General features: G+C 49.8%; 1 protein-coding gene across 2 annotated transcripts in view; it reads left to right on the top strand.

Moving 5' to 3' along the window:
* Positions 1-18,533, top strand: part of efhb (EF-hand domain family, member B) — a 111,231-nt gene extending 92,698 nt beyond the window's left edge. Inside the window, exons 10-13 of one of the 2 annotated variants that reach the window (XM_038797844.1) lie at positions 2,610-2,817; positions 2,919-3,083; positions 14,137-14,318; positions 17,980-18,533. In XM_038797844.1, coding sequence (XP_038653772.1) covers positions 2,610-2,817; positions 2,919-3,083; positions 14,137-14,318; positions 17,980-18,141 — 717 coding nt within the window. In that variant the 3' untranslated portion in view covers positions 18,142-18,533. The remainder of the gene's footprint in view (positions 1-2,609; positions 2,818-2,918; positions 3,084-14,136; positions 14,319-17,979) is intronic. The other variant, XM_038797845.1, reaches the window with a different exon arrangement.
* The last annotated feature ends 310 nt before the right edge of the window (positions 18,534-18,843 follow it).

Genomic DNA, 18,843 nt, shown 5'->3' with positions numbered 1-18,843 from the left:
TTCGGAACCACAAGGTCATGCTGCAGCTGTACATAACTCTGGTGCGGCCACACCTGGAGTACTGCGTGCAGTTCTGGTCACCACATTATAGGAAGGATGTGGAAGCTTTGGAAAGGGTTCAGAGGAGATTTACTAGGATGTTGCCTGGTATGGAGGGAAGGTCTTACGAGGAAAGGCTCAGGGAATTGAGGTTGTTTTCGTTAGAGAGGAGAAGGCTGAGAGGTGACTTAATAGAGACATATAAGATAGTCAGAGGGTTAGATAGGGTGGACAGTGAGAGTCTTTTTCCTCGGATGGTGATGACCAACACGAGGGGACATAGCTTTAAATTGAGGGGTGAGAGATATAGGACAGATGTCAGAGGCAGTTTCTTTACTCAGAGAGTAGTAGGGGTGTGGAACGCCCTGCCTGCAATAGTAGTAGACTCGCCAACTTTAAGGGTATTTAAGTGGTCACTGGATAGACATATGGATGAATATGGAATAGTGTAGGTCAGATAGGCTTCAGATGGTTTCACAGGTCGGCGCAACATCGAGGGCCGAAGGGCCCGTACTGCGCTGTAGTGTTCTATGTTCTATGTTCTATAACAGCGGCATGCTTTAATATTTTATCGTTTAAATAATAATCCCGTTTGCTGTTATTCCTACCAAAATGGATAACCTCACATTTGTCAACATTGTATTCCATCTCCCAGACCCGAGCCCATTCACTTAACCTATCCAAATCCCTCTGCAGACTTCCAGTATCCTCTGCACTTTTCGCTTTACCACTCATCTTAGTGTCATCTGCAAACTTGGACACATTGCCCTTGGTCCCCAACTCCAAATCATCAATGTAAATTGTGAACAATTGTGGGCCCAACACGGATCCCTGAGGGACACCACTAGCTACTGATTGCCAACCAGAGAAACACCCATTTATCCCAACTCTTTGCTTTCTATTAATTAACCAATCCTCTATCCATGCTACTACTTTACCCTTAATGCCATGCATCTTTATCTTATGCAGCAACCTTTGTGTGGCACCTTGTCAAAGGCTTTCTGGAAATTGAGAGAGACAAAATCAGTATCCAAGCTGCGGTCAAGGGTGCGCTTACTGAAGCTCTGGCAACCATGCAGGTGGCCCTAGACAAGGTGGAGAAGTGACTGGTAGCCCAGGAAAATACAATTACACAACTGGAAAGCCCCACAACAGACCAGGGTGACCGGATTGTTTACCTATAGAAAGAGGTGGCAAGGCTGGTTGGGGCAGAGGTGAATTTGAAGGGGAAAATGGAAGACCAAGAGAACTGGTCGAGGTGTCAAAACCTACGGATCATGGGCCTGCCGGAAGGGATTGAAGGTAGGAACCCCACGGACTATGTGGCCAAAATGCTGGGCAACCTGGTGGGAAGGGTTACCTTCCCCAGCCCACCAGAAATCAAGAAAGCGCACCGGTCACTTCGAGCAAAGCCCAAAGCCGGGTAACAGCCGAGGGCGATAATCGCCAAAATGCACTGGTACCAGGACCGGGATCGAATCCTGCACTGGGTGAGACAAACTAAGAACTGTAACTGGGGAGGTCACCGGATTCGGATCTGCCAGGACATTGGGGCTGACCTGGGCAAGCGCGGGCAGAATTTAATAGGCCGTGCTGTACAAAAACGACGTAAAATTTGGGATGCTGTACCCAAGGAAGGGAACACGTCTTCACGGCCCCTGCAGATGCTGACAAGTTTGTCTCGGAGATCGAACTGGAGAAGCATCCGCAGGGACAGTGATGAAGAGCTCATAGAAAGAGACTTTTATTTTTTACTTTCTACTTTCTGAATTGCCAACTGTGAACCACCATGTCGACTGCTTTGCTTGGGATTGTAGTGCCTCTGTGTGAGCACGGAGACAAAGCCAGCCGCCTTCTGGCCCACCAACTGAGAATGCAGGCAGCCACAAGGGAAACAGCCTAGATTAGGGACAGCAAAGGCATCTTAGTGGCAGAGCCAAAAAAGGTCAAAGAAGCATTCAAGACCTTCTACTGGGCGCTGTACATTTCTGAGCCCCCAGGGACCTGAGGATGAAGCAGTTCCTTGATGAACTAGACATGCCAGCCGTGGGGGAGGATAGAAGAAGGGACCTGGAAGCACCACTAGGACTGGCAGAGGTCATGGAGAGTATCAGCTCCATGCAGGCGGGAAAGCGCCCGGACCAGAAGCTTTACCGATGGACTTGCAACGGCACTGGCCTCGTCCCTGCGGGAGATCTTCATAGATTCACTGGCGAGGGAAACCGTGCCGCCTACGCTAGCTCAAACTAACCTCATGTTTTTTCATGCATATGGCATATAAGTTGATCTCCTTTTTGCCGACATCTATGGAATGTGTTTCTGATAGTCACAAAAGCAATATTGTAAAATGAGCAAGATTTGTTACTCAATTATTTTCAGCAATCACACCAGGCCCCTGAATAGTGCATGAAGCCTATAATATCGTAGCCCACATCTTATTATTAATGTGACTAGATACTGTGCGGAGTAATCCAAGTCATTTGTATTGTATTTTATTAAATTACAGTTGTACCCTTTCAAAACATAAACCATTGTACTGTTTGTTTTCAGTTCTGTTTGTTTCTTTCCAGAATGGTGATGGCAAAATTGACAGAGAAGAACTACGAGATGTCTGTTTACAGTTTAACTTGAAACTAGACCCCAAATTGATTGACCAATTAATTGAGTACTGTGATATCGAAGGGGATGGCACGATTAACTTCTTGGAGTTCGCAAATTTTCTGAATTGGAAAGATAAAATGCCTTTGGGAGAAATAGAAGAAAAAATTATTACAAAAGGTGCAAGATGTTTGTTCTACCTGATGAAAGTTTTTAACAACCTTATGCCCTTTTATTAAACAAAGCCTTATTTTATTAAACATAAGCTCCTTTCCCTCCAGACGATGGTTACATGCTAGTCGCACCGGAAGATGTTGTACCATTAGATATTGGAAGCTCAGCTAAGACACTCAGAACTATAATTAAAAAAGAAGATAGGTCTAATGGTCACTATTGGAAAACCTCTTCATTGATCAATGCAGTCGTTGGGAGTTACTCACCAGCTGGTAAGTGCATCCAAGTCCATCTTTTCATTTACCTTGAAAATATTTTTTTTAAATAGTTTTGCGTTTTTATATGGAGTATATGATTACATGGTGAATTTGTATTGCCTGTAATCTGCAATTTTGAATAAAAATGTGTCTTGTACAGTGGCAAAAATAAGCAATATTGGATTGGTAACTTGTAATATGCAGCACCTGATATTCAGTTGCATCGGAACCAATGGAATTAAATACCAGGTACTGCGCTTAAAGGGTAGCTGAGGTGATACCACCCATTTTGTGCTATCAACTGAAATTAATTTCTACCCCTTTAAATCAAAATTTTGGTTTAGGTAGTTAAAAATTGACTAAGTATTAGATATTCCACATATAATTTAAAAATTCAATAAAGATTGTTATAATCCAAAAAACCAGATGGTGAAGGATAGAACTAGAGCCAATCTTTACACTTACAAGCATTTATTCATTGAGCTTAACATTACAAGCATACACTGCTACCTTTCAGTGTGTGTCTATTAATAGGGGCTGAAGTAAATCCTTGGTTAATACCATGACCTACATTCTCCCCATGTCTGTGTGGGTTTCCTCCGGGTGTTCCGGTTTCCTCCCACAGTCCAAAGATGTGCAGGTTAAGTGGATTGGCCATGCTAAATTGCCCTTAGTGTCCAAAAGTGCCCTTAGTGTTGGGTGGGGTTACTGGGTTATGGGGATAGGGTGGAGGTGTGGGGTTGGGTAGAGTGCTCTTTCAGGGAGCCGGTGCGGACTCGATGGGCCGAATGGCCTCCTTCTGCATTGTAAATTCTAAAAATTAAACACAGTTAATCCACAACTCGCAAAAATACTCCTGGAAATAATTTGTTACTGGGCGACATGGTAGTGTACGGCTTATAATGGGATTGATTTTGACGGACATGGACTCCATTAACAGGCAGAAATGATCTCAAAATGGGGCAAATCGTTTTACCGCATCTTTAATACTGTTGATGCAACGATCTCCATTTGTAATGGGGAAAACTGCCAGTTGACCAAAGCACCCTCTTTTTTACTGGAGTTAAACTCAGTACTGTTCCTTACTTACCTGGTTATTCCTCAGTCTGCTGCTGCAGTCTTCTGGCAAGACACTCATCTTAAAGCCTGCATTCCAATTTCCAAATGCTGCAGTAGATTAAATCCGATTTTCCGCCACTCAACACTCCAATCAATATGGATATGCAAATTCAGGAAACACCTGTGCCCCTGTGTCAATTCTTTCCCATACTGCCGACAGTCAAAATCTTCATTAGCAGTGACCGTTATACAATTCACCTAATGGAAGTTCACCTCTAGTAAGCTTTGTTTTATGTTATGCAACTGATTTCTTCTATAGTGAACACCTCGAGGTGGTTTAAAAAAAAATATACCTAATTTTCGTGATGGCTCCAGTTAGGGGAAGGTAGACTGTTCTTGAATGCAACTGACAATTTAAAAATTGATGTATGCAATTTCTGTTGCGCGGGCATTAAAATGTCTTCTTTTATTTCAATGAGCCAAAAAACAAAGGAGGCACATTTCTGATCAGTACTTGTGGCATCCAGAAGGCATAGACTAATTATTTTTACATCATAAGAATGTGTTGCCACTAAGTGACTGATGAAGCAGAATTGGTTTCTCCTTTTAAGGAGGAATTAGTTTGACTCTTGAAGAAAAATATTAAAGCAAAGTATCAGGAATAGGGATAAACATAGTTACCTCTGATGTGAAGCCAGCTGTGACAAGCTGGACCAACAGCTGATTCTGTGCTGAGATTCTTGCTTTTGGTAAGGTGGTAATGTATTCATGTTTGTTACTGAATCAGCAAAACACAGTCCGCAGCCATCAATCGGTTCTCAATTCTTGGGCGGGATTCTCCGACCCCACGCAGGGTCCGAGAATTGGCGGGAAGCGGCGTTATTTCCGCTCCCGCAGGTTTTCGAATTCTCCCGCCGGTAAAAAACCGGCGTTGTGCAAATCCCGCCGGCAGCCTGTGAAAACAGCTGGCGCCGGCGGGATTTCATTTTATTTGCACTGACCGTAAATCTCCGGCCCGGATGGGCCGAAGTCCCGCCGACGTGGCCACGGGTCACGTCGGCGCAAATCAAAGTTGGTTTAAAACGGCGTCAACCATTGATGATGGTTGACGCCGTTCAGTGTCGGGGGTGGGTTGCGGCATGGGGGGGGGGGGGGGTGGGTTGCGGCATGGGGGGGGGGTTGCGGCATGGGGGGGGTGGGTTGCGGCCATCGGGGGGGGGGGGTGGGTTGCGGCCATCGGGGGGGTGGGTTGCGGCCATCGGGGGGGTTGCGGCCATCGGGGGAGTGGGTTGCGGCCATCGGGGGAGTGGGTTGCGGCCATCGGGGGGGTTGCGGCCATCGGGGGGTTGCGGCCATCGGGGGGGTTGCGGCCATCGGAGGGGTTGCGGCCATCGGGGGGGTTGCGGCCATCGGGGGGTTGCGGCCATCGGGGGGGTTGCGGCCATCGGGGGGTTGCGGCCATCGGGGGGTGGGTTGCGGCATCGGGGGGGTTTGGGGGCAGCGGCGGGCAGAGAGGGGGGGGGGCGACGGATGCCCGGGGCCAACGCACCGTCGCCCCCCCCCTGTACGCCGCTGCCCCCTACCCTAACCACCCCCCCTCACCACCCCTACCTCCCTCCAACGCCCCTACCCCCCTCCCCACCACCCCTACCGCCCTCCAACGCCGCCCCCCATCTCTCGCAACGCCGCAACCCCCCCCCCCTCAACGCCGGGTCCCCCCCCCCCCTCAACGCCGGGTCCCCCCCCCTCAACGCCGGGTCCCCCCCCCTCAACGCCGCAACCCCCCACCCTCAACGCCGCAACCCCCCACCCCGTCCCCCTCCCTCTGAAGGCCGGTACCCACACCCCCCCTCTCTCCTCCTCCCCCCTTCCTTCCTCCTCCCCCCTTCCTTCCTCCTCCCCCCCTTCCTTCCTCCTCCCCCCTTCCTTCCTCCGTTAGTGGGGGGGGGGGGGGTGCGGCGTTAGTGGGGGGGTGGGTGCGGCGTTGGAGTGGGGTAGGGGTGGTGAAGGGGGTAGGGGTGGTGAGGGGAGGGGGTTGGGGTAGGGGCAGCGGCGTGCAGAGGAGGGGGGCGACGGATGCCCGAGGCCAACGCACCGTCGCCCCCCCTCTGCACGCAGCTGCCCCTACCCCAACCCCCTCCCTTCACCACCCCTACCCCCTTCACCACCCCTACCCCCCTCCAACGCCGCACCCCCACACCCCCACTAACGCCGCACCCCCCCCCCCACTAACAGAGGAAGGAAAGGGGGGGAGGAGGAGAGAGGGGGGGAGGAGGAGGAGAGAGGGGGGAGGAGGAGGAGAGAGGGGGGGAGGAGGAGGAGAGAGGGGGGAGGAGGAGAGGGGGGGAGGAGGAGAGAGGGGGGGAGGAGGAGAGAGGGGGGGAGGAGGAGAGAGGGGGGAAGGAGGAGAGAGGGGGGGAGGAGGAGAGGGGGGGGGAGGAGGAGAGAGGGTGGGGTGTGGGTACCAGCCTTCAGAGGGAGCGGGACGGGGTGTGGGTACCGGCATTGAGGGGGGGGGGGGACCCGGCGTTGAGGGGGGGACCCGGCGTTGAGGGGGGGGGGACCCGGCGTTGAGGGGGGGGGGAGACCCGGCGTTGAGTGGGGGGGGAGACCCGGCGTTGAGGGGGGGGGGAGACCCGGCGTTGAGGGGGGGGGGGAGACCCGGCGTTGGGGGGGGGGGGGGGAGACCCGGCGTTGAGGGGGGGGGGGCCCAGGCGTGAGGGGGGGGGCGGACCCGGCGTTGAGGGGGGGGGGAGAACCCGGCGGTTTTGAGGGGGGGGCGGAGACCCGACGGTTGGAGGGGAGGGGGAGATCCCGACTTGGAGGGGGGTAGGTGTGGTTTGGGAGGAGGTAGGGGTGGTGGGGAGGGAGGTAGGGGTGGTGGGGAGGGAGGAGGTAGGGGTGGATGAGGGGGGGTTGAGGTAGGGTTCGGTGCGGGGGGGTGTTTGAGGTAGGGGTGGTGGCTGGGGGGTGAGGTTGATGGGTAGGGTTGTTGGTGGGGGGGTTTGAGGTTAGGGGTGTGGGGGGGGTTGGGCGTGGGTAGGGGGCAAGCGGCGGACAGGGGGGGGCGCCGGTGCGTTGGCCCCGGGCATCCGTCGGCCACCACTCTCTGCCCGACCGCTGCCCCCAAACCCCCCCCCCCCAAATGCCGGAACACCCACACCCCCCCCCCCCCCACCAAATGCCGGGAACAACCTCCCCAAATGCCGGAACACACCCCCCCCCCCAAATGCCAGAACACACCCCCCCCCCCCCCCCAAAGGCCGTAACACCCCCCCCCCCCCCCAATGCCGGAACACACCCCCCCCCCCAATGCCGGAACACACACCCCCCCCCCCAATGCCGGAACACCCCCCCCCCCCCAATGCCGGAACACACCCCCCCCCCCCCCCAAATGCCGGAACACACCCCCCCCCCCAAATGCCGGAACACCCCCCCCCCCCAAATGCCGGAACACACCCCCCCCCCCCCCCAAATGCCGGAACACACCCCCCCCCCCCCAAATGCCGGAACACACCCCCCCCCCCCCCCCCCAAATGCCGGAACACACACCCCCCCCCTGTCTCTCTCCTCCTTATCCTCCAAAAAACGCCGGGTCTCACCACTTCCGCAGCTGGTGAAACTGACGCGTATCGCGTCAGTCAGCTGCTAGCCCCTCCGGGAACGGAGAATAGCGGCCTTAAAGAAGGCCCCGGCGCCGGAGTGATTAACACCGATTTTTTTCGCAGGCAACCCGCGTTACGAAGGGCTACGGAGAATCCCGCCCCTTGTGTGTCTAATTGACAAACAATCTCAGATCCAAATTCTCCATGCCCATAAAAATCCCGATCAGGTTTCAACATTACCCTTCACTTCTCCCGAGAGAATAGACCCTATCCGTTAATTTTAATAAGGAGCAGTGCTCTGAAAGCTAGTGATTCGAAACAAACCTGTTGGACTTTAACCTGGTGTTGTAAGACTTCTTACTGTGCTCACCCCAGTCCAACGCCGGCACCTCCACATCATTAATTTTAATGAGTGGGAAATTGTGGAGCTGTACATCTGGATTTCTGATATAGGCTCCCAGAGTACAAAATGCATTACTGGGAATGCTGAAGGTGGAAATTTATCCGATAAGACTATGGGCATGATTCTCCGCCCTCGGTATGCTCACGCTCAAGCAAAACGAGGCCGGTGAATAGTGGGAGAGGCCGAAAATGAGAACCGCGGCAGGCGGCAAACAGTTTGCGATCAACCGGCCCGCTCTCTTAGGCAAAATCGGGATCTCACTGTAGCATGGCAAGAAACCAATTATCACCACTTAAGCCCTATTTCCATACAATTAATGGGAGCCACCACTTATCGAACGGCCTCCCGTCATTCATCGGCCTCCCCAGCAAGTAGTCACATTGGCACCGATTAGTACTCCTTGTTTAAAACGTGTACGGTGATATGCCTATGCACAGTTATGCATATAGTTAATAATGTGACCTCCAACCAGCTGGTGATGATAGAGATCTATCACGTGGCTCAAGACACTTGCCAATTGGTAGTAAGACGTATTAGAAAACAGTCGCACTTAGAGTAGCTCCAGGAGAATTCACTGAATTCATTTAGTAGCCATCATCTGTATAGTACTTCCTTAGTTATCTTTTCCACATGTTTGTTAACAAATCATCTTTATGGTTAATCAACTATATGTTCTGTGCACATCATTACAATGGTTATATCACAGAACACAACAACGTGAACCTGGCAAAAGGGCATCTGTGGGGAGCCGAGGAGGTGAGTAGCCATCTTTTCTCACAGGCAAAGAGCCCTGGGTGCTGGGCTTGCCACCCCAGTGCTGGGCAGGGGATGGGGCTGGGGATGGCGGCCCCTCCTCAGGATGGGTCACCATGGGAAGGTTTGGGGGAGACATGGGGGGGAGGGGCAACCAGGGTGCAACTGCACACGGCACCACCATGCCAACCCCTGGATCATGTGTACCCGTTTCAGGGGCAACCATTGTCCCTGCCTGTCTGCCCCACTGACCATCCATAACCCCCACCAACTGCTGAGGCTTATGACCGTGCAGCTGAAAGCTATTGCTAATTGGGAATGATCAATTGTGGTTAAGTGAGCACTTCATAGAACCCAAGTGGATACCATTTTAAAAATAAATTTAGAGTACCCAATTCAATTTTTCCAATTAAAGAGCAATTTAGCGTGGCCAATCCACCTAACCTGCACATCTTTTTAGGTTGCAGGGGCGAAACCCACGCAAACACGGGGAGGATGTGCAAACTCCACACAGACAGTGACAAGGGCAGCACGGTAGCATTGTGGATAGCACAATTGCTTCACAGCTCCAGGGTCCCAGGTTCGATTCCGGCTTGGGTCACTGTCTGTGTGGAGTCTGCACACCCTCCCCGTGTGTGCGTGGGTTTCCTCCAGGTGCTCCGGTTTCCTCCCACAGTCCAAAGATGTGCAAGTTAGGTGGATTGGCCATGATAAATTGCCCTTAGTGTCCAAAATTGCCCTTAGTGTTGGGTGGGGTTACTGGGTTATGGGGATAGGGTGGAGGTGTTGACCTTGAGTGAGGTGCTCTTTCCAAGAGCCGGTGCAGGCTCGATGGGCCGAATGGCCTCCTTCTGCACTGTACATTCTATGACTCTATGTGACCCAGAGCCGAGATCGAACTTGGGACCTCGGCGCTGTGAGGCAGCAGTGCTATCCACTGTGCCACCGTGCTGCCCTCCCAAGTGGATACCTGCGGGTGGGCGGGCCATGTAGCATGTGGGAGCCATTGCCTAGCATCCCAGTCAGACCGTGATGCCTGAACACTGCGGGAGGCAACACCACACATGCAGCAGCCAATATCCCAACACATAGGGGATGAGACACAGTTCCGGGGACATGTCCATGGCCGGAAGGTGGGTGAGTGCCATGGGGAGGGGACCAGCATCTAGTCCAGATGACGTTATGAGCAGGCGTCTGGGGTACAGGGTCTGGGATCTCGTGAGGGGAGCCCGCTGCGGCCAGGAGTGCACGTGCAGGGCATTCCAGGTTGGGGGGGGGTATCAATGGGGGAAGGAGGGTCCCGGGTGAGAGCAACCGCTGTTTTTCAGTTTAATACTCTCTCCCAATGTTTTACAGATATTGAATGCTATGGCTGGGATTTTGGACCCAGCAGAACTTGCCCTAATGGTTCTACTGATAGGCCGGGCGGCCAGACGACAGAGGCGGCGAATGCTGCAGCATCTGCAGATACTCGGGGTGGTGGACCTTGTGCCAGACGTCGCCCCACACCCTGAGGATCCGGCCGCCCATTAGACCAGGAGGGACCCAGAGGGAGAATCCTGCGACGGCCCAGGATGTACAGGAATTGCTGGTTCTTTGAACAGATGTCAGACAGCATGTGCCGCAGGAGGCTCTACCTCAACAAGGAGATGATGTGGCATCTGTGCCAAGTCCTCACGGACTTTGAACCACATGGAAGAGGAGGACACCACTCCCGGTGCTGGTCAAGATCACTGCAGCCCTGAACTTTTAGGCCTCAGGATTCTTCCAGGGTTCTAACGGAGATCTGTGTGGCACTTTGCAGGCCACAGCCCACAGGTGACACGTCATGGATGCCCTGTTTGCCGGGCGGAAAACTACATTAGCTTTGACATGCACCAAGCCCAACAAGGTGTCTGGGCAGTAAGTTTCTCTGCCATCGCCGGAATGTCCCAGGTCCAGGGGGTAGTGGGTGGCACACATGTTGCCCCGCAGTCACTGAGCCATCTGGGAGTACCCTACATTAACAGGAAGGGGTTCCACTCCATGAACACACAGCTTGTGTGTGACCACCACATGACGGTCATGCACATGTGGCCACACTTCCCTTGGAGTGTCCACGACAGCTACATCCTAGGGCAGTCGGTCACCCCGGCCTCTTCGAGGGCCAACCCAGGATGGTCGGCTAGCTCTTGGGATTAAGGGGCACCTGCTGGGGACGTGGCTAATGACGCAAGTACGGAGCCGGAGACCAAAGCAGAGACCCTGTACAGAGTGGCCCATGTGGTCATCTGAGCTGTTATAGAGCGGTGCATTGGACTCCTCAATATCCGGTCCTGATGCCTCGACTGCTCTGGTGGTGCACCACCTGGAGGGTCACCTGTTTTGTGGTGGTCTGCTGTGTCCTCCACAACCTGGCGCAGCAGAGGGGCGAAGAGATAGGAGGTTGGGGATGAGGAACATGTGGCCACTTCCGAGGAGGAGGATGAGGATGATGAGGCCGTGCCGCACCAACAGTGGCTGGAGTAGGAGCCGAGAGAAACTGGAGAACTAGCCGGAGGCTGCAGGACAGGCAACAGCAGCGAGTGTCCAGCAAGCCAGAGGGCCAGGGAGGATCTCATACTCGCCTGATTCACGTAGAACGTGGTCTGGTCCGAATGCTGTCTAGCCTGGGGGTTCCTGCCACCACCTGATTTATATCAGCAGCTGTGTGGTGCTCACCAGATTGTGCCCCAGAAGGTGGTTCCTCACCTCTGCGGCGTCCGCCAACCTCCACTTGGGTGACCACCTTGTCCTCGGCCACCCCAGTCACCTCAAGGGCCCGCTCCTTGAAGGAGGTGAGGATTTTTAAGTCTGGCACTGCACTGCCAGTCTGGGCTCTCCCGGTGATTGCGGGAAAGCTTTTTCTCAGGAGACACAGAGAGGGCATCATTAACCACATGCATGGTTCACAATGTTGCGACGAGGAGTGTGCTGGGGGGGGTTGAAGGGAGAGAGGGAGTGAAGAAGAGGCCGAGGATGACCGACTGCCCTAGGATGTAGCTGTCATGGACACTCCAAGGGAAGCATGGCCACACGTGCATGACCTTCATGTGGTGGTCGCACATGAGCTGTATGTTCAGGGAGTGAAGAGAGGGTTGGGAGGTTGAAGGGAGGGGGGTGATGGGAGGGTCAGGGTCGCATGGAGAGTTGGGGGGCGGAACGGGGGGGCGTTGGTGTCTGCTCACTTGTGCTGCTCAGAGTAGGTCGTTGACCTTTCTCCGGCCAAACCTCCTGGTCACACTCCTGGAGCTTATAACTTCCATTACCTCGTCCCAGGTGGCACTGACCCTCCGGTACCCTCGGGGGAACAGGACATCTCTCTTGGCCTCCACTGCATCTAGGAGCCCCCCCCGGTCTGCATCCCAGAATATTGGGGCGGGTCTCCTGGGCGGCATTGTTGTGAGCTGGTTGGTATTGGCTGAGGAAGTGCTGCTTAAGTGCTGCACGACCTAGTTAGCGGGAGGCTGGTTAGTGTGGTCCCGGCAAATCAGCTGGTGAACCTTCATTTGAGGCGAGAAGCCCATAGGGACTTGTTGAGTGGACCAATTGACGTTTAATAACGCTGCCACCCTTGCTGGGTCGAGGGCCGGGAAGCTCGTAGCAGTTCCCGCTCGCTACCACACTTAGAAATCTTTCAGGAGAATTGCGCCCTATGGCTAGTGACAATTAAGAAAATAAAAAGGGTTTTTTTTCAGAAAAATTATTATTTTGAACTTAATAGCTATAATTATGAATTGTTCTCTTCCAGGTCTTTGAAAAGCAAACCCATGTAATACTTCTATTTATGAATAATGCATTTTTCAACTTTTGGTGTGAACTGCCTCATTGTTTTGATGGATGAAGCTAAAGCTTTTTGCTTAAATACAAACAGAAAATGCTGGAAATACTCAGCAGATCTGACAATATCTGTGGGGCGAGAAGCATGCTGAGTTAACTATGTTTCAGTTTAATGATCTTTCTTTGCAACTACTGCAGAATATTTCCAGCATTTTCTGTTTTCTTTCAAATTTCCAGCACCCTTAGTATTTCGCTATTGTTTTTTAAAGTCTTGCACTGTAATAACCTAAAACTGCTTAAAATGTTGCATCTGAAAGTTATGAATTAATAACCAATATTCCTATAATGGAAAAAAGAATTACAATATATTTTGAGTTACATGATCCGATCGCAGTTCCTCTTACCAGACGGTCGCTCTTGAGATTATCCATGAATGTCCTGACACTCCAAGTTGCATAAGAGTTTTATTTCTTGAATCATGAAGATGGTGATCTCTCAAAATGTGGAGCGGGATTTTCCGGTCACATTCGCCCGGCGACCAGAGAATCCTGACCGAGGTCAATGAATTTTTCCATTCCACTTAACAAGTCCGCACAGGCTCGCCCGTGGTGTTATTGTGGCAGGACACACCCAACCCGTTCCTTCCCCAACCAGGAGAAAGTGGAACAAGCTATTTTTAGGGCACCTTTTCTAGTCCCTTCCTTTTTTGAGGTGAGCAGATTGGAAGAAGAGGATTGTTCAATCACAGATGCTGCTGTCCAAAGATATCTCTGTCCTAACACCATGTCCAATGCTCTTCATGCATCTGTTGCCTGTGTGGAGATTCTTGACCAGGGACTCCCAGATTCACAGCCCTGTCTCCGTCACAGTTTCCATGACCACGAGACCCGGCAAATGGGCCCTGATAAAAGCCTGTATGTGACTTTCTTTGAGATGGGGACCTTTGGCGTGAAATTGTCCACACCAACTTGAAGGGTTGGTGGTCAGATTTCAGTGACGTATCGAGCCATGATAACTGGGACCACCTTGCCACTGCAACATTCTTTCATCTTTGTAGTCAGCGAGACATCTTCCTTTGTTTATTGTGCTATTTTAGAAGTTTTGGAGCGCACTGTATCTTCCCCCTTTCCCCCAAGGACAGCCTACACTGAGCAAGAAAACAAGCCTCTCACCATCCTGAGAGTGTGGTGGAGGCAGTTTCAATTGAGGCATTCGCAAGGGAATTAGATGATGATTTGAAAAGAGACAATGCGCAGAGTATGGGGAGAAGACAAAATAATTGAAATTGATGAAATGCTCATTCGGAGAGCCAGTGCAGACATGATGGGCTGAATGGCCTCCCTCTGCGCTGGGCGAATTTTGTGATTCTGATTCTGTGAAAGTATGTATTAAAAGCGAGCTTTGCTTAAAATTATCTTGGCCTTATTATGAAATATTTTATTCTGAACAGATTATCCAACCTATGGTGTACCTACTATACGTACTGACTTGGCAGCCCCTCGCTTTCGTCGTATCAGTGATACGATTAACTACGGTGATGAAGCAACTGCTTCTGCCTTGCTAAACCCTTCAATCTTTGCCCAGAGAAATGTTTATGAGAGAGACATGTTCATAAACAGGTGCAAAGAAGAGGTAAGTCATTGACAAAGATTTAGCTCTTCTGGGATCCAAGACCTATACGAGAATAAAACACTAACGATAGAAGTGCTTTATCATTTTCTGCATTGATCAGAATATAAGATCTGGGGTTCACTATAACTCTAATTGTAATACTTAAGTCAATTTCAATTGTTAGAATGGGTTGGGAGAGCTGACTTAAAGTGAACCAGCGGTTCGGACTATCTACAGACCACTCTGGGTATGAGTATGTTGTCACAGGTTTCACAAAAGACTTATGGTGGTGGCCATGGAGTGAGCGGTCGCATATTTGGCAGCTCCTGTTCATGGTGGTCATTTTGTGGCCTTTACCCCGGTTTGTAGCAGGAACTTTGGAGGAAAAAGGTGTAGGAGTGACAGCAGAATAGAATGACCCCTAGTTTATGAAGCTGCGGACCAGAAGTGCCCATAAAAAAGCAAACCAGTTGGTTGAGGCGAGTGAGGAGTGGGCAACGCATGTGGAGATGGCGGATGAGCAGGGGCAGGTAACTTTAAAATTTTCAAAAGAGTTCAAAAAGCACACAGCTCAATTGCAAAGTTATTTCAACATAAAATCTTACGAAGTATAAAAAAACGTGTTAAATCTGAGGTAACAAGGTAAACGTATGCTACTAAATGATGCTTATTCATAAGGAATAAAATTCATAAGAATTACAGAATTACAAAAACTGATTCAAGAATCTAATTCCAAAGTCGGCAGGTCCAGGTCCTCCGTCAGCTCATCTAAGATCGCGAGTCTGTCCTCTTTGTAAATGTCCCTAACCGCTAGCATCCCCCGTACCCGCCTCCATTTTTAAAGATGGCGTCAAGCATGGCTGGAGTGAATTTGTGGTTACCACAGATGGGGCCATGGAGGACATCTTGGTTAGACCGAAATGCTGCCTCATTTGGTTCCACATCTTCAGTGTGCCTACCACCACTAGGCTGGATGTGTTTGTAGATGGGGGGGATGGGAGTGCTGCCATGGAAAGGGCTCGGAGGGTCATTCCCTTGCAGGAGGACTCTTCCAGCCTCACCCATTCCGTGTTTGGTTCTCGTAACCATCCCGTCACCCTTTTGGCTGTGGCTGCCCAGTGGTAGTATTGTAGATTCGGCAGGGCCAGACAACCCATGTTTTTCCTCTTTCGCAGTGTCGATTTAGGGATCCTTGGGTTCTTACACCCCTCACACAAATGCCATAATCATTTGTCTACGTTGTGGAAATAGGCCTTGGTGATGAAGATCGGTATGGATCTCAACGGGAAGAAGAACCTCGACAGTACGTTCATTTTGATCATGTGCACTTTCCCCACCAAGGAAGATCGGGAGTGCATCCCATCTCTGTATGTCCTTTTTCACTTTTTCCACTGGACTGGTCAGATTCCACTTGTGGATCCGTGTCCAGTCATAGGTTATTTGGATCCCCAGGTAGAGGAATTTGTTTTGGGCTAGTTTGAATGGTAGTCCCTCCAGCTCTGTCCTTCCCCTGTCTGGGTTCACCGGGAATACCTCGCTCTTGCCCAGGTTGTGTTTGTAGCCCGAGAAGGCTCCGACCTCTCTCAGAAGGTGCATGATTGCTTTTAGGCCGTTCTGTGGATCCAAGATGTAGAGTCACAGATCATTCGCATAGAGCAACGCTCTCTGCCCCCTCTTTGGATACCCTTCCAGCTTTTCGTATCTCACAGATCCATCGCCAGGGGTTTGATTGCCAGGGTGAACAAGAGTGGGGACAGTGGACATACCTGCCTTGTGCAAAGGCTGGTCAGCATCTGTTTCTAATTCAAAAACTGAAAGGGTTTGAAGTGAGGCATGATGTTTTGGAGAAGCTATACAAAAGTCTGGTAGAGAGTACTTGAACATTCAACATGACTCTGGACAGCCTACTTCGAGGCGATGTCCAAGTTTGTAGGGGTGAGGGTGGAGTCGTGCCCACGAGTGGCAGTCTTCACGGTATCGGACAAGCCTGATCTTCATATGGGGAAGAGGGCTGACGCCCTGGCTTTTGTTTCCCTAATCGCAGGCCGGAGAATCCTGCTCGGTTGGCGATCGGCAGCACCACCCATAGCTGCGGAATTTCTCCACTTGGAGAAGATCAAGTACACCATCCAAGGGTCGGACGAGGGCTTCCACAAAGCATGAGGGCCATTCATCAGCCTTTTCCAAGACTTGTTTGAAGCCAACAGCGATTAGGAAGAGAGTGAGGGAGGAAGTCAAGGGAAGGCACACACAAGAGAAAGGGGTGGGGGGGGGGGAGGAGAGGGAATCTGAGCGAAGCACGGTGCAAAGGAAGGGTGGTGGGCCCACACAAACCCCTCCCCTCCCCCCAACAGAAAAAAGCAGAGCACAGTACATGGTGCCCAGGGCAGATGGCAGCACTAAGAGGGAAACTAAACTATCAACATGGGAAGAGGAGGGGGGGGGGGGGACCTCATTTAAAAATCATTGTAAATAAGAACAAACCTGTTTGTATATACCAGAGACACTTGAACTGTTACTCTGGAAAAACTGGAAAATGACAATAAAAATATTTTTTAAAAATACTGTCGATATTCCCTGTGAAGCTCAGTTTCTGGTCTATATATATTCCCAGGTACTTGAAACATTCAGCAAACCTCTACCAGTTGATCATTAAGATACAGAGGTTCACACGTATGCATTGCTATATCGAAGCAGCTCTTTGGATTTATGTACATTGATCTGCACACGACTGCTACTATTATTATTGTCATTTAGAACTGAGACACAGAGCAATTTCTTAACCTCAATGATTGCGAATCAATGAAATTGCCTAACCCCCAATGAGTGGGGATGCTCCATCATTGAGTAAACTAAAGACTGAGATGGATAGATTTTTGATCTGTCAGGAATCAAGGGAGGGTGTATCAGTAATGTGGAGTTGAGACGGAAGATCAGCCATGATTACATTGAATGGTGGAGCTTGTTTGATGGGTGGAATGGTCTATTGCTCCGCATTCTTATGTTCCCCCTTTATTCCATTTTTGTTTAATGCAGCAGCCAGAATTTTCACTATACACCTTGGGTGGCTGTCTATCTATTTCTACCTCACTCCACCTCTACCTCACCACGTCGATGGCACAGTGGTTATCACTGGCGCCTTACAGCGCCTGGGCCCTGATGATTGTGTGGAGTTTGCATGTTCTGTCCATGTCTGCGAGGTTTCCTCTGGGTATTCCTCCCACAGGCCAATCAAGAACAATGCGAACATTTAATGCAGTTCTTTATACTGAAAGCAAATACAATGGGTTTGTAGTTCATTCAGACTTTAGCCAAGTCAACTTCTGAATAATTGGAAGCTCCTTAGCTGTTGTAAGGGGCTGATTTCTTGACTAGTTTGATGAACACAATTGGGGTCTCTATTTAAAATATTAGATAAGTTACATGTGTCCTACTTATTTTGTTGAATGAATGTCTTAATCTAGCGTGAATATAAATTTGTACTTCTCATCTGATTGTTAGAATTACACAAAGTACCCTCTGATTCACATATTCCTTTTGATAACTAAGTCATTTTTATAGATTATTACATTTTAAATCATGTATATAATGTCAATTATTTCTATGGCAGTAATTTGAACTAAAATATGGACTTAAATTGCATTTACATTAAATTTTCCTATCTTCATTTATATTTGTTCAGATTAAGAAACTATTTTGTACGGTTGGAGTGGACATGTCCAATGAAACGTTTGAGGAGGTCTGGAAGCAAGCTGCCATGAAACATCCAAAGGGGGAAGTTAGTGTGGAGACTTTCCGGAATGTTCTGGATGAAATTCAGACATCACAGACTCTAATTTGTTGAGCGATTATACTTGTTTCATAGAATTTCAGGTATTTTTTATTAAAACACGGAGCTTTGGAACTGTGTACACAAACCAGAAGAGGTCTTAAAGTTATAATTATAATTTTAGACTCAAGAATGAGGTGCAATTTATATCCCCGTTTTGAGTCATCTTATTACTTAGACACAAATGAGATACCAAACTTTCTTATGAATATCTCATTGCATCTTAGTGTTTGGAGCATTGCACTCAATGTAGACTTCTGATTGTAATCATTTGGACCTGTCAGGTTTTGTGCAGCTTGTTTAAGGTCTTGTAAACGTTTTAATGCTTTGTCATCTTCTTTATAGCCAGTTTTGTTTTAAGTCTGAAAAATGATGATGGATATTTGCATAAAACTTTAATAACACATCCTTGTGACTATTGTCTCGAGTTTTTCTTTAAAAAATTCTTTGCAATTTTCCAAGTTTTCAACAATAGTTGTCATAAATCCACATTTCACCTCAGAATTCACTGTGCACAATATTTCAAATCAAACTTGCTCTTTTATCAAATATATTAGAAAATATGCTTTTCCTTCATGGTAATAAGCATGCACTTTTCACAGGCGTAATCGTATCGTCTGTGATAACTTTTAAAAAATATATACTTTTATTCTCCTTTTTCACATTTTCTCCCAAAGTTACACCCACCACCAATAAACAATAATCAGTAATGAATGC

This window comes from Scyliorhinus canicula, chromosome 5 (genome assembly GCF_902713615.1).
Source record: "Scyliorhinus canicula chromosome 5, sScyCan1.1, whole genome shotgun sequence".
NCBI lineage: Eukaryota > Metazoa > Chordata > Chondrichthyes > Carcharhiniformes > Scyliorhinidae > Scyliorhinus > Scyliorhinus canicula.
Note: the sequence above shows the minus strand (reverse complement) of the source record. Positions and strands in the feature narration are given on the sequence as shown.